This window comes from Fragaria vesca, linkage group LG5, assembly GCF_000184155.1.
Source record: "Fragaria vesca subsp. vesca linkage group LG5, FraVesHawaii_1.0, whole genome shotgun sequence".
NCBI classification, from domain to species: Eukaryota; Viridiplantae; Streptophyta; class Magnoliopsida; order Rosales; family Rosaceae; genus Fragaria; species Fragaria vesca.
This window is the reverse complement of record NC_020495.1, coordinates 2,536,117-2,559,047: the sequence shown is the minus strand read 5'-3', so window position 1 is coordinate 2,559,047 and position 22,931 is coordinate 2,536,117. Positions and strand designations below refer to the sequence as shown.

The 22,931-nt window shown below is 39.0% G+C and overlaps 3 protein-coding genes and 1 non-coding gene across 4 annotated transcripts; 3 read left to right on the top strand and 1 right to left on the bottom strand.

Annotated features, from left to right (window-relative positions):
- The first annotated feature begins 214 nt into the window (after nucleotides 1-214).
- On the top strand, nucleotides 215-1,979 carry LOC101312151 (ethylene-responsive transcription factor ERF061-like). Its single transcript, XM_004298847.1, has one exon. It carries the CDS (start codon nucleotides 500-502, stop codon nucleotides 1,391-1,393), a length of 894 nt encoding a protein of 297 aa, XP_004298895.1. The 5' UTR covers nucleotides 215-499; the 3' UTR covers nucleotides 1,394-1,979.
- Nucleotides 1,980-2,344: 365 nt separating this feature from the next.
- LOC101310422 (DNA primase small subunit-like) lies at nucleotides 2,345-6,849 on the bottom strand. The gene is made up of 17 exons (XM_004300821.1): nucleotides 6,729-6,849; nucleotides 6,455-6,581; nucleotides 6,202-6,252; nucleotides 5,933-6,108; nucleotides 5,574-5,642; nucleotides 5,354-5,465; nucleotides 5,190-5,274; nucleotides 5,032-5,083; nucleotides 4,875-4,936; nucleotides 4,681-4,796; nucleotides 4,480-4,592; nucleotides 4,275-4,343; nucleotides 3,973-4,030; nucleotides 3,751-3,824; nucleotides 2,907-2,955; nucleotides 2,596-2,675; nucleotides 2,345-2,425 (listed from the first exon to the last, which is right to left on the bottom strand). Exons 2-17 carry the CDS (start codon nucleotides 6,564-6,566, stop codon nucleotides 2,345-2,347), a joined length of 1,359 nt encoding a protein of 452 aa, XP_004300869.1. The 5' UTR covers nucleotides 6,567-6,581; nucleotides 6,729-6,849.
- A 1,541-nt stretch (nucleotides 6,850-8,390) lies between these two features.
- Nucleotides 8,391-12,027, top strand: LOC101311859 (probable polygalacturonase-like). The gene is made up of 6 exons (XM_004298846.1): nucleotides 8,391-8,425; nucleotides 8,517-8,983; nucleotides 9,878-9,998; nucleotides 10,076-10,250; nucleotides 10,708-10,778; nucleotides 11,226-12,027. Exons 2-6 carry the CDS (start codon nucleotides 8,660-8,662, stop codon nucleotides 11,864-11,866), a joined length of 1,332 nt encoding a protein of 443 aa, XP_004298894.1. The 5' UTR covers nucleotides 8,391-8,425; nucleotides 8,517-8,659; the 3' UTR covers nucleotides 11,867-12,027.
- A 5,175-nt stretch (nucleotides 12,028-17,202) lies between these two features.
- On the top strand, nucleotides 17,203-18,105 carry LOC101311570. The gene is made up of 3 exons (XR_184610.1): nucleotides 17,203-17,329; nucleotides 17,483-17,633; nucleotides 17,763-18,105. It is a non-coding gene; the product is annotated as an uncharacterized LOC101311570 (transcript).
- Nucleotides 18,106-22,931: the final 4,826 nt, after the last annotated feature.

Below are 22,931 nucleotides of genomic sequence, written 5' to 3'. Positions count from 1 at the left end.
TAAAGATAAGTAATTTATGTGCAAAAAACGTTGACATAATACAAAATTTCTGTTAATTCTCCACAGAGGGCAACATAGTCATATCATTCACCATACAATTTTGACCAATTTCAAATCTTTAACAATTTTCATGTTGTGACAAGAGGGTAGATATTAGGAACCTCCAGCAACACACTGCAGCTATAAATAGGGAGACCAATTTCAGCCTTCAAGCATAGTTAATTCAACACTCTCCTTCTCTGAACAATCTCTCACCAACAAAATCCAAAAAAATTAAATCTCCTTCCTTTCTTCTCTCTCAGATACCCAAGGCTTCCAATCCCCCATCTTCTTCTTCTTCTTGAATTCTTCTTCAAGCTCTTGCTCTGCTAACCCTTCTCATTTCCGATCACTCTCTTTTTCCATCACTTAGAAAGAGGTCTCATTTTTAGTGCCTTTTCTTCCAACATTTCAGTTCCAATTTTCCGGGAAGGTTTACCCCTTTTGTTTCTTACTTATCATGGAAACAATGCAAGAAAATTACCTCCCTTTCGAGTTCACCGACCTCGACATCCGGTCATCTCTCTCCAACCTCATCCTCACCGGCGGCACAAACACCTTGGACTCCATCTTCTCCCATTTCCCACAAACCCCCACCGCCCACGTCTCGGAGCCTCTCGGCTCCTCCGTCTACCTCCGCCAGCGTGACCTCCTCCAGAAGTTCAGCGACCAAACCCGCCTAAACGGCGCCGTTTCCCGCCTTCCGGCCAACCCAGTTCAGCTCCCAAGTTGCTCCTCTACGACGTACCTCGCCCCAACAACCAAGAAGAAGCTTTACAGAGGAGTGAGGCAGAGGCATTGGGGCAAATGGGTCGCCGAGATCAGACTCCCCCAGAACAGAATGAGAGTCTGGCTCGGCACCTACGACACCGCCGAGGCCGCCGCCTACGCCTACGACCGCGCCGCCTACAAGCTACGCGGCGAGTACGCGCGTCTGAACTTCCCCAACCTCAAGGACCCCACCAAGCTTGACGGCTCCAAGCTCAACGCCGTCAGAGCCTCCGTCGACGCCAAGATTCAGGCCATTTGTCAGAAGGTCAAAAAGGCCAAGAAGAAGAATAAGAGTAGTTCGGTTAAGACAGAGAAACCGACCATAGTGGATTCCTCGACGACATCTTCCTCGACCTCGTCGCATTTGACTTGCTATGATGGTTTGGGACAGGAGCTGCTGTCTTCGGCTACAGGGTCGGAAGATGGGGTGTGGAGGTGTGAGAATTCATCTACGCCGTCGGTTTCGAACGACGGTCCGATGAGCGTGGCGGTGGCGGAGATGGAGATGATGGAGGACTTGGATTCACTTGCAAGAATGCCTTCATTTGACCCAGAGTTGATCTGGGAAGTCCTTGCTAATTAGAAACCAGGCTTAATTAGTATTTTTAAGTTTCTTAATCTGGGGGATTAGAGTAATGGTACTGGTGCTAAGTGTAAATGGTACTAGCACAAGATGAGCTATGGTTCCTTTGTTTTCTAATAACCAAGGAATTGATGTGGTTTTATTATGTTTTGGGTCCCCTGTAATTTTCTGCCCTCGTTTTTGTACCAGGGCACTTGCCGGTAACAGTTCTGAGTCGGATTCCCTTGTCCGTATCAGTTCTGAGTTGTCCTTATCAGTTCTGAGCCGACTGTTACAAATCATCTGAGTTATTAATAATAATTACTTCAATTTAGTGTTCTTGCCGCAAGAGTAAATAGTCCTTGTACAACCTGATAAATAAGAGCAATACAGAATTTACTTACAGATTTGTAGGATTATGATGGTGAAGAGAGCAACGTAGGGAAAGCAGCTGAGGCTTATCTTGTACTGGAATGAAGATGATGGTTGTCGTCCTTGTGTGCATATATTGGAAAGGAGAATCAGAAAACCATGTGAGCGGTTATGTCTCTTCAGATGAGCTGCTTAGTCACACCTTGATGAACGACTAGACAGAGGGGGCAGTTCCGTGTAGCATCATCTCCGTTTTGATTTTTTTACCAGTTCGTTATCAGTACAATCATTTATCGTAGGAAAGGGGAAACAAGAAACCAGAGCATGTATAAATGTCCATAGGTAACACATATTCCACGGTATTCTCATGGATATGTGATCAAATGAAAGATTGCAACAGAGTATGCTTCAACAGTTCCTTTGATTCATTGTAACGAACCACAATCTTGACTTGAAATGTGAAACAAGATGCAGCCATGTGCAGGCAAAGCTGTTTGCAGCACATGGGCGTTCGATGACATTTACATATGATTTGTTAGTTTTGTTCATATTTCCTCACATTCTAAAGGAGTCCTGAAAGTTGGATACCACAAAGATGAACTAGATTGCAGCAAGCACGTTCTTTGACTGCTGCAGCTTCGACTGCTGCAGTTTTGCATTGTACGAACTTATCATGTCCTCCTGCAAAGAATCAAAAACAATGAAACAAGCTTAAATGTTGTTTTACCCTCATTCAGTATAATTCAGAAAAAGATGTACATCGTACAGCTTAACACTACAATATAAAGGCACTATGAAATCGTGACTTGGTTTCTAAAAACTTTTCAAGATTAGAATATGAGATTACATACCTTGCAAGATTTTACCAAAGGCTCCAAAAAGGATGACTGGAAAAACCTTATTGATTTCCCAAGTGACGTTCTATCCCGTTCTGTGATTGAGCAACATATATACAAGACCATCAATCATAAAAGGAAACACACAAGTAGCATCTTAGTATAGGTCACCAACACTCCAGCAGTAAACAAGACACTGTTGGAGCATTTCCTACTGTAGGTAACCAGAATTAAACAAACAAAGGCAGTCCCTAGTCATACATGGTATGAGTCTAGGCAAGAGGAATTCTAAATGAGATGAATTTTAAGTGATGAAATTGACGTACCATTATCAGCTTCTGCTCTCAAACCCCCATTATTTAGTTCTTCTATAAGCTGCAGATTCCACGTAATCATGTAAGAGACCACAAATCTCAGAAATAAGAAGACAACAGATTGTGTTGGCAAGTAAAGACAGCTGATGTTATGAACCGGAATGAAAAGGCAATGCAAAACATTTATATGAATGCTTGGAATCATCTAGTACAGCCGTACAGGACGAATATGGCAAAATTACTTGATAACAGTAGCTAGAGAACAATATTCAACAAAAAGGTCTGAAGAGGAAAGAAATATCCAGTAGCAAATAGGTTCTATCCCGTGAAGATTAAAATGACCTAGAACTCATATACCAAGCAAAATAAAACTTGATGCTTTTCAATCTCTAGGATCAAACACCCATAAAGCTAGAAAGAGCAAGGACGGTGCCCACATGATTAGAGCAATATGACTGCAGACTCATAATGGTATATGATTCGAAGTGCTAGCCTAGTAACCACTAAAAATTTCTATTGGTGTATGTAGCTGAATGCAAATGTTCAGATGATTGATAGATATTGCAAGAACGCACAAACGATGAATGTGGAAAATTTGACTGAGGCTAAATAGTAGAATGTGATAGGCGATTCATGTGAAAAACTTCTTGGCCTGTACCTTCCCAGCATTCTTGCCATAAAAGAGGCAAGGGGAATACAGATGAGATGACATAAAAACAACCTATGTTCAAAACTAGAATACCATATAGTATGTTTTACAGCTGAATAAGCAGAATGTTTGACTATACATAGCAGAATCTCCCACCAAGAAAGAAAACATGTATGGAGACAGAATAAAACCATGGTTATCACATACAGTGGAAAGGGTTGGAACTGCAGTAGGATCAAACTCCTCGCAACGGTTGGGATCAATCGGAACACAAACACGACCTAGAACAAAGAAGCTATCAATAGAGCAACCTTAAGAACATTCATCGCCTAATAAAATATTAAAATATTAAGCGGTTGAGCTCCTGAAACATTCGCAAAGTACGATCAATCATATCTGGTAACAAACTTAAATAACCCAAGCACTAACCTGTTTTTGGATGTACACAGAATGGCGCCTTTAATAAATGGTTCATATGTTTTGAGACCTGCCACGAACAAATGCATATCATGAGAAATTGTAAAAGCATATATTTTTGAAGTAATTGGTTTACAGTTTAGACATGCTAAAGAGTGCATACTGCAAGTAGCCATGCTAAAGAGTACAGATGTTAAGTTAGTTTAGACACAGTTTTTCAAGAATGGAGGCTGTACCCTATGAATGGTACACCTATTTGTTAATACTTGAAAGTAAGGAGACAGTAAAATAAACAGGGGGGTTGTTGTGCAGACCTCCATGTCAAGTCTAGGGTAGGTATAAGAGAACACGATCTCCTCCACACATCTACGCAGTCCTTGCATCTGAAACAATCAATTAGTAGAGTTCAGGAGGTTGACTGAAAATGTAAACATCAATATCCTATGGCAAACACAATATTCTTGCCCCAGGGTAATGTACTTTTATATGAAAATGTTACAAACAACTGCTGTCTTGTACCTTCTGTTTTCCAGATTGCAGCAAATGTTTCAGCTGCTCCCAACGAGCGACATTGATGTCTTCTTTTGCACTGGAGGTTCGTTGCCACTTTCCCCGAAGCTCAGAAGTGACAGCTGTAATGTTAACAAAAATATTATAACCTGACCATTAGTTCAGGATGTCGGTACAAAGACGCATAGGACATGAATGATTATTGCATACATTCATCAGGAATCATGTCTAAGATCTTTTCATATCTCTCTGCAGTTGAAAGTATCTTTTGATTCGAAAGCAATGTCTTCTCAAAGAAGTCTTTAAGAACTTCAGTATATGATCTCCTGTAGAAATGAATACATCTTAGTGAAAGCAACAAAACTTCCAGTATCAGAAACCCAAAAGAGTATGCTAACACTTACGCAAGAAACGGATGAAGAGCAGGACCCATCAAAGAAACCTTTTTATGACTGTTTTCGCTTCCCTGAACAAAGTATATTTTTACCAACACATTTCAGAAAATTGTGTACCATATAAGATCTTTCTTTTAACACAAATGTATTTCAAACACTACACCACCTTGTAGACGCGAAAATAGTCAGCAATAGCAGCTCTGAGTTCATTTGTGAGCCTGCAAAAAATCAAAAGGGAAACAAAAATCAAGAGAAAGAACACCACATCGGCCGCTATTTCAATAGACACATCTCAGCAACCAAAATTACTACCGAGTGATTTACCTTCGAGCTTTCACATCACAGACCCAACAATGAACACCACGTCGGCCACTATATACCCAGAGAATGTGATTGAAACCAAAGTCATCTGCAGAAAAGTAATTCAAAAAAGTGAAAATTAAGTCTAAAAACATATACATCAGAAGCCAATGGAAAAATGTTCCTACCTCTAAGAGCAGTGTCAATCACTTTGATAGCAATTGTCATAAGTGGCCAGCACTCCAGGCACACATCAGCTCCTGAGCAGCAGTATCTAACATCATCATAATCTGACATATCCTGTGAGAAAAATAGGTAGTCAAACATGTGGTAAAGCATTCATTGTCAAAAGGTCAGTTAGACTCTGACTGTTTACAATCTTCATAATTCAAATGGTCGATTTCTTACTATATCAAAGATCAGTTCCCTCTCCTCAGGAAAGCAACCACTTTGAGCATACGAATGCCTCTTTGCAGGCTGCAACATAAGAAAAATTAGAACTGAAACCAGAGACACGGCCTTATCAGAAACACAATCATACACAACAGTTAGAATCAACCATTTGAAAGAAAAGAAGGGGAACAAAACACCATGCATAGGAATTCTGACTTTGGTCTCTTCATGTGCATTATTTTTAGAACTTCAAATAAATCTTGTTTCTATGTTCATTCCGAGATTTACATGATTCAGTTGAAGTCACTACAATACTTAACTGAAAATACAAAACATATATGAAGTAAACTTTGATTAAACCAGGAAAACCTTACATCGACATTGTACACAGGCCCAATATCTATTTTGACGGGGCACTTCTCTTTGATAGAACTTTCAAGCTCAGACACGGAGTTAAAAGTTTTGTACCGCAGATAAACATCATTATCCAGTGTGAAAGAAAATTCTCTCCGGCCAAAGTAGGACTGGTTGCACGCAGGATGCTTGCCATCTGAAAATCCGCAAATCAGGTGATAAATTCACCAGAAAGAAACACAACAAAAAAGAACCATAAGAAATGGAACGAGTGCGACATGTGACTAACCATTTGCATAGGACATCCATTTGAACATTTCCTCATACGGAAAGAGCTTCCCTGCCAAAAATAACACATAATCAAAACGCCGTCGCAAAGTTCATATAAACTCAGCACAAATTTTCACAGATTCTATCTATTGAATGACAACTTACAACCACCAATCCAATTGATCCTACTAGAGAAAGTGATGGATCTGCTTATAGACTTAAATCTAACAACTACGAAGTTAGTTTCAGTAGAATTGGAATGGAGTTTTTACCATAGTAAATTTTGAGATACTGAGAGTTGAATTCATCAGGAGCAAGATTGACTTGTTTCTGTTCATGCTCATCGATCATCATCTCATCGTCACCGACTTCGTGTCCAGGCATTCTTCAGCCGAGTACCTACCGGCCGTTATATCAATCAAACGCCGTCAATAAATTCACACAGATTTAAGCATAAAACTACCGAAACCCTAACCTAATTGCAGTGACGGAATCAAGATTAACATCAACAGAAAATCAGAAAATGAAAGGGTAAGATTGCGATACCTGTTGAGATCTCGGAATACGGCGAGGAATCGGAGCGGGTGCGGTTGGGGATCGGCGGTGTTGTGAGGACACGTGGACGGTGGATTCAACTGTGGTGGTGGAGGCTCGCCGTTTTGTTTTGGTGTTGAAATGGGAAAGGTCAAGTGGTGTTGAAATGGCGGGATAGGGTAGGGATTGGAGTATTTGTTGGCGGGAAAGATTGGAACGGCTGGGGTCCAGTGCTGCGCGGGTGCACATGGCCTTCACTGTACTAGACAAGATCCAATATGGATTCCTACGTTAAAGGTTAAATGAGTGGTTTCAAGGACCACTAAGTTGATGATTAGTTGAGAATTTATTAGTTTTATCTATTTTTTTATCGTATATTCATATCTCGACAGTCTAGTTTGTAGATATATATAAGTAGATTATTTCTACAAATTTTCATTTAAATTGAAAATCGTTAAAACATTCATAAATGTGATTTACCAATTATAAACTTGAACGTCTCATATTTAACAAATTTGGATCGTCCATTAATTTGATTTAGTTCATTCTATAACGATCACCGATTTGGTTGAAAATTTATAGAAGTGGTTCATTTATATAGACCTAAAAACTGAACGGTTGAGATGAAAAAATGTGATTGAAAAGTGGGTGCAATAAACGATTTAATGAGAAATTTCTCAATTAGTCATCAACTTAGTAGTCCTCATTAAAACCACTCCTCCTACATTAATTCAATCTAAATTTAAAAAGATTTCCTTCTTTATTCGAGAAGATTTTTCTATGTACTATTGCTTATATACGAAGTAACTAATCTAGTCTTGTATATAACTTATTGAAAGGGGATATATTATTTGCTATAATCTCACTACCAAAAACACCGTGCATATTCCGATTCAAAGTATTATGTATTCTTCTATGTGTGGTGATGCTTACGTAAATAGTATAGTTTCTTTTTTCAAAGGAAAAATAGTGAAAGAAAGAACCTGATTTCGGTACAATGGTTGGTCACCTTAAGGTGACCAGAACCAATAAACATAGGACACGTGTCCATTTTAAAAAGGGTCGACTGCAATTAAAGGACATTACATGGAGGTTTTGAGTATTTAACATCTTTGTTTATGATTATTGTTGACATTTGTCAATCTCTTATTGGTGTTTGTCATCCATAAGTGACCATAACCGGTCACCAAAGTTATTTCCTTAAGAAAATAAACATTCTTGTTTCTCATCAGATATGAAATGTGAATCACTTCTATTTCTCAGTCTACTTTTACAAATAGTTTATTTATTTTTACTACTACTATTGGGTGATCAACTGATCATCCTCTTTCTTTCTTCTTTTTTTTTGGGATAGAATCATTCTCATCTTATTGGGCTGATGAGCTGAGTCTTTAGGCCCTTGAGACTCCATTAGAAAAGACCCTATAAACTTATAACGGCACTTCCCCCTCGTGACGTGTAATCACAGCTTTTGAGATGCCTGTATAAATTCTTCCCATATTTATTAGCAAACGCTATTCCAGTGACAGAGGCCGCTGCTCCCATTAACACCCCAAGTCCCAACCCAGAGAGACTCTGCACTCTGCGCTCCCCAACTTCTTCTTCTCCTCTCGCCGGATCAAAATCTCCGGTCCCAACTTCCGTCTGACTCATTTCAGCCGTTGGATGTCTCAGCAGAGCTTTTAAGCTCAAACCGACAACCACAACTGGTATGAGTTCACTTTCACTCTGCTCTCAACTCTTAACCACAAGCTCTTGTCTTCCAATTAATTAATTCAAAAAACACTTTTCGTTTCCCAGATTTAACAACAACACAACTCCTTTGGAGCTCAACTCTTGTACCCTTCTCCTTGTAACAATCCCCAGATCTCTCTTTGTACCTTTTCCCTCTGTCTTTCCTTCACCTCCCATCTTTGCCCTCCCCAACACTCGAAATTACCAAAATGCCACCTCTCTGGTTCTTCCTTTCCATCTTCCTCTCCCTCAGCTACTCCTCCACTGCAACCGAGCCGGTCACGTGCTCCGGGATAGTCCCCATGAAGTACCGTTACGATAAGATTTCGATAAAGGATTTCGGGGGCGTCGGCGACGGCGTCACGGTGAACACCAAGGCGTTTCGTGCGGCGATATATCGGATTCAGCATTTGCATAGGAGAGGCGGCACGCTTCTTTACATACCTCCTGGGGTTTACTTGACAGAGAGCTTCAATCTCACTAGCCACATGACTCTTTACTTGGCTAGAGGTGCTGTGATCAAAGCTACACAGGTAGATTGTTAACCCCATTGTTTAGTAATTAGTTTGCTTATAGTTAATTTGAGGGGTTTAATTTGTTTTCGTGATGAATGTGGTTCAAGTTCAGTGTTGTATGCTGATTTTGATTAGGAATGTGTATTTGTGTTGAGTTTAGTATGTATTAGTTTGGATTTGTTTGGATTAGCAAGAAGGGATATGTGGATGTTAGGCTATATGGTGGATCCAAGGAAAAATAGGTGGTGGGTCTATTGTAGCATGGTAGCATGTGCATAACATTTATAAAAATGAACAATAAAGAAGCTGGACAGCTAGATATGTTGCTACTGGTTTTGTCATCTTCAACACTGTGGCAATAATTTAGTGGAATGTTGTTCCCACAAGGACGATAGGAATGGCTTGGATTCAATTTAGTCTTCTAAATCATGGGCTATAGTAAGATTTATTGCTGCTTTATAATAAAACACCCTTCTTAAGTCATGTCTGGTATCAGTAAAGCCGTATTATTTATGTGTTAGGCCGTAAGCAAGGTCGGATATCAATTGTTAAAGTAGGGAAGATATTTGTGTGTCATAAAGGCCAATTTTTCCTACATCATTGCATGATTTTGTGCTTAATTCACGATACTGGTGTGACCCTGATGACCAGGGGTGTATGCCATGCCTGATGGTTCCATATTGTTTTGTACTTGGAGTTAACTGGCGTAATTATATCGTTAAGTTAACACTTCTTCGCTACTTGTTTTAGTTTATAACATGATGTTGTGCTAGACTAAAGATGGACTGATTTCAACTTTCCTGTTGTGAATGCTATTGTTGCAAGTACTATATGATATATTGAGAAGTGGTTATGAATGCTGATTGATTTGTTGGCCCTTGTCTCGTTATAATATCTTCATTGGTTGATCAGGACACTAAAAATTGGCCTTTAATTGCTCCTTTGCCATCTTATGGAAGGGGGAGAGAGCGCCCTGGAGGCAGATATGTGAGCTTCATCCATGGTGATGGAATTCATGATGTTGTTATCACTGGTAGGTCTCAACCAACCTTTATTGTGTACCTTTTTGAAGGATAGCTAATTCTTATTTAACTAAATGCTCCTTTTCAGGTGAGAATGGGACAATTGATGGCCAAGGAGATGTGTGGTGGAACATGTGGAGGCAAAGAACTCTTCAGTTCACCAGACCAAATCTCATTGAATTCATCAACTCTAAAAACATTATCATTTCCAATGTGATTTTCCAGAACTCACCATTTTGGAACATTCACCCTGTTTATTCCAGGTAATAGTCACACGTGGATTTAGTTTTGTTAGATTATAATACTTGAGTTTATCACGTATCTGTTTGGTCTGGCATGGAGACTTAATCAGCTGAGGGAATAACCAGTTCAACCAAGGGTAAATACTATGTAATTATAATTAACTTAGTGGTTCTGATAGTAAGTTAGGTGGTAGAAAAGTGGAATAAGCAGTTCAACCAAGGGTAAATACTATGTAATTATAATTAACTTAGCGGTTCTGTGTGCATAAAAGTTCAATTACGTGAAAAATTTGTATCCAGATAATAAGTTAGTATCAGGAAACAAATGAGCAGCTAAAATTGTTTTACTTACTAAACTACCCTTTATAATGTAATACCGTGCCGTTTATAATGTAATACACCCATAACCTAATCTATCTTCTTTAAAGAGTAGTGGGTAGAGCTGTAATTGATCTGATGCTTACTTCCTTTTGTGCAGCAATATTGTTGTCCGGTATGTCACAATATTGGCTCCAGCTGACTCTCCCAACACTGATGGAATTGATCCAGGTACATGCCTGTTTTCTAATCAAACCACATATTGTTCATTGAAGAAAACACTAGTGCTGCTACATGCTAAGATTAAATACATCAGAAGTCACTTAGATTTGAGGTTAGATTAGAGGAGCATGAAACATTGGAGGTGCAATTTCGTGTAAGATAAACAGTATGTGTATATTGAAAAGCGAGGTTTTCAACAGTATTCTGAGAAACAGGACAATAACTGTCAACCTTTAAGCGCCTTGTGCTGTTTGCCTACGATTTTGGCATTTAGCTATAGAAAGTCGACTTGGTGCCGAGACATCATTAGGTTGCAAGTCATTAGCCAGACCCAGAAGAAGAATCTGTCAGGACTGACTGTAGAATAGTTATGATGATCACAGCTCTTTAATTACTTCTATTTCATTTGAGAAGCACTTAAGTTAATAACCTGTATTTTGTATACCCTTTCTACAGATTCAAGCTCTAATGTCTGCATAGAGGACTCATACATATCTACTGGAGATGATCTTGTGGCTGTAAAGAGTGGATGGGATCAGTACGGGATTGCTTATGGTCGCCCTAGTTCCGACATTACCATCCGCCGGATCAGAGGATCATCCCCATTTGCTGGAATTGCAGTAGGAAGTGAAACCTCTGGTGGGGTGGAGAATGTATTCGTGGAACACATAAACCTTCACAATGTGGGAGTTGGCATCCATATAAAGACAAACATCGGCAGGGGAGGCTTCATAAGAAACATAACAGTTTCAAATGTCTACATGGAAAAGGCACGAAAGGGTATAAAGATAGCAGGAGATGTTGGAGACCACCCTGATAACAACTACAACCCAAACGCACTCCCAGTGGTGAAGGGCATCACATTAACAGACATCTGGGGTATACAAGTTCTGCAGGCAGGTCTTATCCAAGGCCTCAAGAACTCCCCTTTCACCGGAATCTGTCTTTCCAACATCAACCTCCACGGCATGCCCGGAACATCAAGAACACCTCCATGGAAGTGCTCGGACATCAGCGGGGCTGCTCATCTGGTGAGCCCTATCCAATGCTCCGAGCTGACCAGTGCCCAACACGCAAGTTCATGCTCCAACTACTAAAACAAAGTTTGTGCAACTCTTCTATAGTTCTATTTTCTCCCCAAAACTTGGGAGAAGCGAGCTTTTATCTTCCTTTCTGTAATGCAAAATGTAATGTTCTTGCGCCATTCATACAATCTGGCATGTAATATATAGGTTATGCATTCGTCGATTTGCATCATAATCAGGCCAATCTCAGGTAGCATAAACACAAGCATTTTATATATGAAGCTATAACATATCTGATCATACATAGTTAAATACAAGCATAGAATACACAATAGGATTCTACATCTCTCACGGATGCGTAGTTATTTACAGCAACAAAAGTGTGGTAAAAGATTACAAATCAAGCAAAATGCAAAGTAAAAAACAGATAGATCCGTCATAGATATATGTAGTAGGCTAGTAGCAACTATGACTCCTTTTAAATTTCACAAAATTCAAAAGCCGTTCAAGAACTTGCGGAAGCTTCTGAACAAACCATGGTGCTGCTCATGCCTGTGCTCATGTCTATGCTCCCTGTGGTGCTCCTCTCCCTCATTTTCCATCTCATCGTCGTGATCGTGGTGGCGGTGGCGGCGGTGGTGGAGGTGAGGCCTCTCGGAGTCCATCTCATCGCCGTGTTTGTGCGGGAATCTAGGTCCGACGTGGCGGAAATCGGTCCACCTGGCCGGGATCTGAGGACGCGCTTCGCCGCGGAAGGGACGGTCGAACTTCATCTCCGGCTCGCCGGAGGCCAGGATCATGTCGTCGCCGTAGGGAGTAGCGTCCTTGTTATGGAGATCCTTTACGCGCGGGGTCCACTTGGCCTGGCGGTGGCCATGGCGGCAGCGGTGGCCGTGACGGAAGCCCAACGGGAAGGGACGGCGGGGGAAGTGGCGGCCGACGGGGCGAAAGCTGATGACGGTCAACGGGAGGGTCGTCTCGGATTTGGAAGCGTCGGCCGTGTTCTCCTCGTTCGATACGATCGTTACGAACTCGGCGCCTTCCGGAAGCTTCTGATCCTCCGCGAAGGTCGCGGGCTCCGATTCCACAACGGTTTCGGATCCGGGTCTCTCGCTCGGTAAACGGAGAGTGTTGTCTGTTGTGGTGGTGGCTTTAACATCGGCGTCGGTTACGGGGATCTTATCTGCGGCGTCGGTTACGGGGATCTTGTTATCTGCGATTACATCGAGGCCGTTGGGGAGATCGGACGGCGTGCGGGCGTGGGAGAAGGCGAAGAGGAGGAAGAGGGCGGCGGCGGTGGAGATGAGCTTGGCCATTTTTTGGATATGTAGATCGGTTGGGTGGTTGGGGGTGGTTATATATGGAGGGGGAGAGGAAATATAGGAGAGGTGGAGTTTGGGGCAGGTCGGGCAGATTTGACGGAGCTGGAAGGAGTGAAGAGCGGGCAGCGGGCAAGGGGGTTCACCGCCCACGTGATTGGGGATTTGGAGGGAGGAGAAGGGCGTTCCGTTATTTCGGGGCTTTGTTCTGTGTGTGGCGTTGTGGGTTCACACTTGGATAGTCCTACGTTGCTTGGACCGGAAGGATATGATATTAAAAAGTCTAATTTGCCCAATGGGATTGTTCCCCGGATTTTTTATTACGAGGTTGGCAATTATATGGTAGCTGGTCCTGATCTTGTTCATAAAAAAAATACTAGGTTCAAATGGTTGATTACCATTCAGTCCTTTTATCAGCGAAAACAAGAAAACTATGAAACTATATACACCGGAGGAATAAAATATAATCAAATCAAACGACGTATATTATAAAGAAGATATTTACCTAAAGAAAATGAGTTTGAGTCATAAATTTTGTTTTTACATCTTACTTATTTGAAGACGATTAGTTTACCACATTTATATATTTTGATGTATAATATTTTAAAGAGCTGGATTAACACGATGAAAGTTATGTACTTCAAACTCATAATGACCTACATGAGAATTACAAACATATTCATCAAAATACATTTTAACAAAATCTTTGGTAATCCTGTATAAATTATTCTATTTCTATCTTTTTAGATTATAAGATAGTGCGGCTGCCCACAAGTATTGGTAAATGAAATTGTGAAAGAAAAAAAATATTTGTCAACCTAGAGTACAAGATCGTATCGCGTTTGATTACTACACACTAATTAAGAAGGGGCAGTTTTGTCAACCTGTGTGCATGGTGTGGCAATAGACAAGCGCAAATGACGTCACTTAGGACGTGTGCCTGTGTTCTTTTATTTTGTCCCATGTGGGAAAACGAGTTGCGTTGACACGTGTTGTCGGGAGAGAATGACTTTCGAACAGAAAAGTCAGGGACACATGATTCTCCCTTATTCCCACGTGGCGACAACGTATAGCATTTGTACTTCTTCCCTCGTAATACGTTTGAAATTTTGATCTGGCCTTAAAATCGACATGAAGTTGGGCCTTGCAACTATAAGCTAATCCACCCCCTGCCTAAGTTAATTTAATTTGGGCTTCTCTTCTTTTTTTTGGTTACATAATTTGGGCTTCTCTTCTCTAGAATATATCTTGGGTTTTATCTTGGACCTATGTTGAGAGAAAATGTCTCCTTGCTATTATGCCTCGTTTGTTTCGCGAAAAGTAGTCATCATAAAATGAAAGTTGTTCATTTTCTGCGTTGGGAAAGTAGAAGGAAAAAAAAAAATTCATGATTGAAAGGAAAATATGAGGGAAAGTGGTTCCTTCCAAAATTCAATTGAATCATTTTCATTTCTTCTTTCTCTATATTTATTACTCACACTTTAATATTTTATTATAATTTTTAACAACTTTCCCGATGACTTTCATTATGTTACCAAACATCGGAATGAAAAATTCTCTTAAAATTTCATTCCCGTTCACTTTCCTTTCCCATGAGAGAGAGGAATGAATTACTTTCCTTTTTGCAAACCAAACGAGGCATTGGAGTATTAGAGATCGTTTACTTGGTAAGTCATCAAGGAAGATACTAATTTAGATGATCGATCATGATGAAATACATGCCCGAAGAAGAAGCTAGAGTTACATGCATGTTCTTCCATTTAATTAGTTGCTATAGTTGTTACTTAATTAATTGCATGATTGGTGACAACAGACAAAAAAAAAAAAATTGCATGGGCTTGGAGAAATCGAAGTTATTAGCCCTAGCTTAATTGATTGTCCAATTAATCCTTTTCCAATAGTACGTAATTAAGAACCTCAAAAGAAGAAGAAGGAAGGCTTAACTTGGACTATGTTATCTGCATGATTGGTAAGTATATATAGATTAACCTATATAAGCTGGACCGAATCCAGTAGTATATGCAAGATATAATAAAACCTAGCTAAAGGTACTCTTGGTCGTGGGAGCAGAAAGTCTACTGAATCTGAATATATAATAATGGTCAGCTGTGACTAGCAGAGAAGAAAAAAGATAGAGAAGCACCGTATATGCATGTGAGTGACAGCAAACGCACACGATGGTAGCAGCAGGTGGCTAGTTTCTCTGTCTTTTCTTTTTATCTGAGTTTTTCTCCAGGCCAGCTCTCTCCGGAAGCAAATTTGGTCCCCACCATTTGCTCCTCGCCCTTTTAGATGAATACCAAGTGTTATTTTCACTCTTTTTGTTAAAATAATTAAACCTAAAGGACATTTGACATTCATCTAAAAGGGTGGGGAGGAGGGTGGGGAGCAAATTTGCTTCCGCTCTTTTTGACTCTGAGGAATCCCATCTCGAAGAAGGTACCCGGCTACCAGCTTTCACACGATCGACACGTTGGTGCAGCTGACTGCTAACCCATTCAACAAGCTCAAGCTTCTATCAGACCAGTCAGAGACTCAGACCTGAATGCTAAACCTGATACTGTAAATATGAGAGAGAGAGAGAGAGAGAGCTCCTTGAGCACCTGTTGCCAATGATCGACCTATTCCAACACCTAGTTATTAATTCGTCTATGAGTTCAACTGTTATACACATTTGACATATATCAAGTCTGTAAATTGTCTGATTGTTTAGTAATTTAAATTCAAAAATATCAAACGACTCACGACTTTATGTATATTATACACGTATATATATAGAGTAAAAAAATCTCTTCATTCATCACTTGGAACGGTAAATCTATGACTTAAAAAAAAAATTGCATGTTCTGGTTTGGTATCTGCCCTATGACTTTCAAACCCCGTGCATCATCAGTCTTATTTTATGCTCAGTTTATGAAGATAGACCGGAAACAAATAAACAATCTCATCCACATTGAAATTTTCCTAATGCTTCGTTTACTTGCTAGTATATATCTTATTTTAATTTCTTAGTCTCTAACTAGCTTGATTCAGTGTAAATAAAATAAGATTAAACGCAGACGTGCATGCACAGATGCAATGGGATTAAAAGTTTGTATCATGGCAGATGGGGGACTTGGTATCTAATAGAAGTTCAATAAGTAGTTTAAGGGATTGGGTTTGTCTGCTATACTGACCGATGTGTATAGCATACAAACCGAAAAAAGACAACTAAAAATAGGAGATTACGTGCAAGGTGGACTGTTTTGAAAAATTTGTCTGTAAAAACAAGTATGTATGCCATACATTAACGTACAGCAAAATTTTCTTAAGAAATTATATATTCTACCATGATCTCATTCTATCATATTGACTCCCAATTAAGTCGGTTCTATACTGATCTATCGGAAAAAAAGAAAAAGAAAAAAAAAAAGTCGGTCTCAATTAGTGAATTGGAGGACTAATTAACTTGGTTTAGCGGTGTTTTCCTCTTTATCATCATCGATCAGAATCTAGATGATGACATCTCAAATGAATTGATTATCGATCTGTTACCTTAAACTAACATTTTTAGTGCCTTAAGAATGGGCACCGGTCGCACGAACAGGTTGGTGTTATATATAGTATAGTGCCAGAAAACTTGATTAGTAATTGTTTGACTTCTGTATAACATAACCCTGTGGCAGACATTTTTAACATGTAGTTTTCAAACACTATGCATGAAACTTCCAAATGTGAATGATGGCCCTTCCTCAATATTTGTAATCATTCATTTCCCACGTACGTACTATCACTTTCTCGTGAAGTATATGTTGAAATAAGGACTGGTGTTAGCGTATTCCGTGGGCGAATAAACTTGTTCATTCACTTTCTAGGTTAACTATTTCATTTTGAATTTCGATAAGTAAAATGATCATATATAGTCGGTAACTATATATAAATGTTAACTATTTCATTTTGAATTTCGATAAGTAAAATGATCATATATTGTCAGTAACTATATATAAATGTTGGCTTCTTGTGACATCAAGTATTCGTATTCATGTATAAAAATAACCGTATAGATAGCCAAGGCCATTATATAAGTTCCTAGCCTAAATAGCAATTCTCAAGCTAGAACAAACAGGCGAGGAGAAGAGAAATAGCTAGCAGCCTGCAGAATGGAAAATACAAAAAGCGAATCATACTTTGTTTTCATGAACTTTGATCCTCAATACGCTAGCCTTCGATCTAATCAGTCAGTTCGTTTTACAACTTCTTTGATTAATTTGCTACTCTTTAACTAACTTAGTTTCTGTGATTTCTCTTCTTCTTCTTCTTCTGTTTAACTTATATCGTATCTTCTTCATGATGATGGGTACTTTTACGTATGTATGTACGTATGATATAGAAGAAAGAAAGGGACGTCAGATGAGCTGGATCTGTATCTGAGCCGGAAGCATGACGAGCTTTTGGAAAGCACCCTCGAACCAGGAACTTATAGGAAGACGTTTTCTCTTGTTATTGCTGATGGCTTTGCTGTGGAAATTACTGAGGACCAGGTCAATATATATATACAGACACACACTTTTATATACTGCACTGCTAAATGTACGTTGTTTGCATTAATTTCTCTTCTTTTCTGTGTTCTAGTTCATAACTGAGCTCACCATTAGTTCTTGCTTTGGCAGGCGAGTAAGCTTAGATCTGCAAAGGGAGTGAGATTGGTGGAGAAAAACCAAGAGATTGCTTAACAAGGGCCGGGAAGGACCAAGTTAAGTAGATATCAGTCTGAATGTGAAATGCATTCCGATGAGTTTAATTGCAAATAAGTTAAGTTGGTGTGTGGATTACAATTTAGGGTGTGTAGATTTCACATCCCTAAATTATTTGTATCAATGAAGAGTTGTATGAGATGAGTTTATTAATATCTAGGTTTGCTATTATAATATCATGTAATGTTGTACGTAGTCTAATAAGGATATCTATGGGTTATCTCTCTCTCTGTTGAGATATAAATCTCACATCGGGGAAATAGGACCTTGCATGTAGGTTTATAAGGGTTTGAGCCACTCCACTCATTCCTAATTGGTTTTGGATGTGAAATTGAGACTACTTTATTACTCTCTCTCCTCTCTGTGTTATAATTTCAAATAAATTGTCAGTTGTGTTTCCGACTAATTTCATCGTGACATTGCTAGCTCCTTGGTGTAACAATGTCTCTGTTGCAAGTTCTAATGATCATCGAAAAAAATGTCTTCGATCTGTTTGCAATGGACATCTCTGATGTCTTTCGGATTGCAAGAACCGAGTTATACGTACGTATATCATATATATAACTAAGCTTAATCAAGTGCTTAACTGTGAAAATGATTAATTTCAATAAAGCTTTCCGTCTTTAATAAAAGTTCCCTAATCAAAATACAATAGTACTCCAACAGTGAAACTCATTGGTTACAGTAGTCCATACTCGCACTAGCCTCACTTCACTCAGAGTCTCACATTCATCATCTAAAGAAACACTACTACTCGTGCAGTCGTGTCTTGTTCAGAAACACTAGAAGATAAATCAGTCTTGGGCTAGCAATTGCAAGGAAAATAGATCCCTTTCTTTTTCTTGTTGTATGATTTGCCAAGGGGACCCCGGGGCCGGGTGCTGATGAAGAAGCAGCACGTAGTATATATACTGATACGACTGGAGCAGATCTAGCAGCTAAATCGTACTGATGGATCATCAACATGACATGCACATCCTCATTTATATGATGCAGCAGCACTTTATCTCTAGTTTAGGTTATAAAGCAGCATGGCAGAAATGGCTGTGCGACTACCACCTTCTATTTTTCAACAAAGTTTCAGCAACTCGGCTGACACGGTTTCTCTACCTCATGTGCTGCCTTCATCACTTCCACTCCATCTTTCACACTCAACAGTAGCTGCTGTCACATATTCACATGCACTCACCTCCATCTCTATTCGCTTTTCAGTATACTTTTAGCATTATTGTCAGCTTCTGGTCACCGCACTTACCCTAGCTTGCTTGCTGCTCAGCTTCATTTAATTAGGTCATTTTCCCTCTTCATTGTTTCGACATTGCATTAAGGATAACAGTAAACAAAAGTTTTAAGCTGTAATAGAGTTGATTTGAATATATAAGATCATTATTGCTGTATTATATTAACAAGGGCCAGGAAGGACCACTTGATCTTGATGATCACCAAGAGCTAAATTTTGTGCTGCGGCAAACCTGGATGTCAATCATGCATGTAATGGAAAGGCCAAGCTTGATCGATCAATTGGACACAACGAAAGGGTAGCTCGAACCAGTATGACCAGTTCATGCAGCTGATCTAGCTCTTCTTTTGAGTTTTGATCACCAGCTACGTTTGCCATCAGCCATTCGTACCTTTTTTTCTCTGTCATTTACTAGTTTTATAATATTACATATCCCTTCTTTTCTACTAACCTGAGCTAGCGCTAGTAGGCACGGAAAATATATATATATATATATATATATATATATATAGACATATTCAAACAAAGGCCTCTGAGCTAATTGAGTAATGATCATGGAATCTGAATTGGCGTGTATTTATATCTAGACACTTTTTGTTAACTCCCCCCAAAAACTCCTAGCTTGCCATATAAATCTGTTCAGGCATTGCTAGAAGTCTTTGAGGGAGAGTGAACGGAAGTGCCCCGGAGTACTTCAGATCTATATTTCTGAGGTGGAGTCCTGTGCTGCTGCATCAAGTGTACAATTTTGGTTATACTAGCATTCCTTATTTCATCAGATATGGCGAAGTTTAGTACCATATGCACATACATGATAACGCATCTTGATGACTGTAACTATAAGTATGTATATGCAGAGAGTTAACGTTCCAAAACAGTAAGCATCATCAGCACAGCCTTCTTTGCAAAAGAAAAAACTAAATTGAAAGGCCTCTGAGTCACCGAACACCATCGAATGGCATGAATGGCAGATACTATATCAATGATCAAGACACTTTTTGTTAACTCTCCCCAACAGCTCCAAGCTTGCCTTATGTGTGTTCCGGCATTGCTAGAAGCCCTTGAGGGAGAGTTAACGAAAATGCCTTGGAGTTTTCGATCAACATTATTTCTTTCACCGACGAGTATATCAATGGCATAAAATAACATCAATCAAGACACTTTTTGTTAACTTCCCTGAAGAGCTTCGAGCTTGCCATTTCTAGCATTGCTAGAAGCCCTTGAGGGAGAGTTAACGAGAGTGCCTTGCAGCACCTTCGTTTGAATCATCTAGCTAGACAAAGAAGCTGCACTCTAAGTTAAGGCAAGAAGCTTGGTCATTCCCCCTCGCAGGCTCCACAACCTTGTGTAAGTACCCCAAGTCTCCCTTAGAATTAAGAAGGGGACGACCTAGGATATAATACTTCACCTTGGCGAGAAGCCCTTGAGGGAGAGTGATCAACCAATGCCTTGTAAGTACAAGGTTCACCTTGTTAGCTCCTCTCTCTAGCTCTCATATCTCATTGGTTTCATTTGATTTGGTGAAGAAAGGATTGGCTTAGAAGCCCTTTTATAGATCACCATGATAGGCCACAATGTTAATCATGTGGTTCAATTAACATGATTAGTTAATCTATGGTGGGCACTCCATATCTTAAGCACTTGACCTCTAGTGCCAAAACCAGATCGTACTGCTTCCTAATAGCTTCTGATATATCATTATATCAGATCCCATAGATAAAATAATTGATACCCTTTTATGATTTGGCTAATGCTGCATATTTTGGAACCAATCAGTGTTGTACACCTTGAGTTGTGTGTGATAAACAATGGGATAGAAAAGGGGTTTGCCCCTTAAGAACCTTGACAAGGCAATAATAAGCCAATTAGGCTTATCTTTAAGCATATTAAAGTAAGAATAAGTTAAAGAAGCTTAATTGGAAAGTGATTTAGGCATCTCAACCTTATCATAGATCTGATCTTATTCACAAGAGGTCAATTTAGATCTTAAATTCAATTCCTATTTGACATTCCATGCTATCCCACTGGCACCAGCTAGCTTTCTGGTTTAGCTTTTGTTTTTTCTTATCTGATCTTCACATCCAGTGGCATATTCTTATTTTCTTAACAAGAAAGACATGTTCTATAATTTCATGTTTTGTGACAAATAAGGGAGGCAGAGAATTATATGATTTATATCCATTGATATATACACAAGCCTGAACAATGAACTTGCAAATCGATTCTGGAATCTAATACCTGCGAAAGTGGACAATGACATTAATTTGCATGCATATTGTTCAAATTCATGAAGAGGATAGGCATGTAAATCTGTCAATTTGGTCAGATAGCTAGCTAGTTAATTGTCTGTTTTTTTTTGGAACTTCCTCATTTTGGGCATCAGATTTGAAGACTAAGTTTGAGCTAGCTTGGATACTCTAGTCTAGCCTGATAATGCAGGTCAAGATTTTAAGTTCATATGTAATTCATGATATGGTCAAGACATACTTCGTGGAGAATTCTAGTATACCATATGGTATAGCATGTTTCACAAAATGTGTGACTATCATTGATTGAAAAAGCAACTAAATGACAATGTAATGACCATTTACCCATTCAAAAGCCTCCATGTGCCATACAATTAGACATATTTGCAATAAGTATGCGGCATGCCATACCATATGGGTATGATAGACAAACCCTAATTATATATGGTTATATCATGTTATAAATATGTTGCTGAAATGTATACAAAATAATTGCAAGATGCTCGAATAGCTGGAAATGTATTACCATATGCCGATTTTTTTTTCATATTCTAAAAACTATGTGACAATGAGTGTGGACATAAAGATTAAAGAAGCATCAATACCTATACATTCCCTTGTATTTAAGAGAAAATTTTCAGAACAATACACTAACTTTACGCTACTGATAACTTAGGTTTCTTAAGTTATGAAATAGTACATTAGTACATGAACTAACAAATTTGACATCATTTTTGTACATGACATTAAGTTTCCGTTAAGTAGCATGTTAAGTGTCAGTTCAACATTTTGATCCGGAAGGAGGACACAAATTGATTTTTATTTTTTTTCGATGAGAGGACACATTGATTTGGAGAAATATGTAAGAGGTTTTTTTTTTTTTCCCAATTAAATGTCTTTCTAAATTTTAATTCAAAATTATAGAATATAAGGTAAGGATAAAATTATGGTGTCAAAAGTCAAAATACCATTTCACCCTAATGTATTTGACCCCGTTATAGAAAACTTAACGGCGTGTATAAAAATGATATTATGACGTTTGTTAGTTCATGTACTGATGTGTTATTTCAGAAAGTTAAAAACCTTAATTATCAGTGATGCAAAGTTGATGTATAGTTCCTATAATTTTTCTTATATTTAATTAGTAGCTAGCACAATTCTAGTGCACTTATGCATCAATTTTTTTTTTCTTCTTCTGATGCACATTATACCTCTAGTTCAAATCTAAATCATATAATTACAGATGTACAAGTAAAATATTAAATAAATACAGGTTTATTTGATGATATATAATTAAAAATACTTATTCGATCGGCTCATAAAACAATAAAATTGTTCTACCAAAATAAAATAAAGTGGGGTTTGCAGTTGCTTGCTCAAGCCCAACTTTATTTTTCTAATGAAGCCCAATTTGCAGGGAACCGCCTAGGCGGTGTGCTCGGCGGACGCTTGGGCCCGCTAGGCGGTTTCTTAAACCGTGGTAATAGTCGGGTACGGGCCATCGGTCCAAAAACCGAATCTGGGAGCCAATAGAAATTTGGCGCGAAAATCGATTCAGTCTCAAATCTAGGGTTTCGCTGAGATTGAAAAATTCACAAT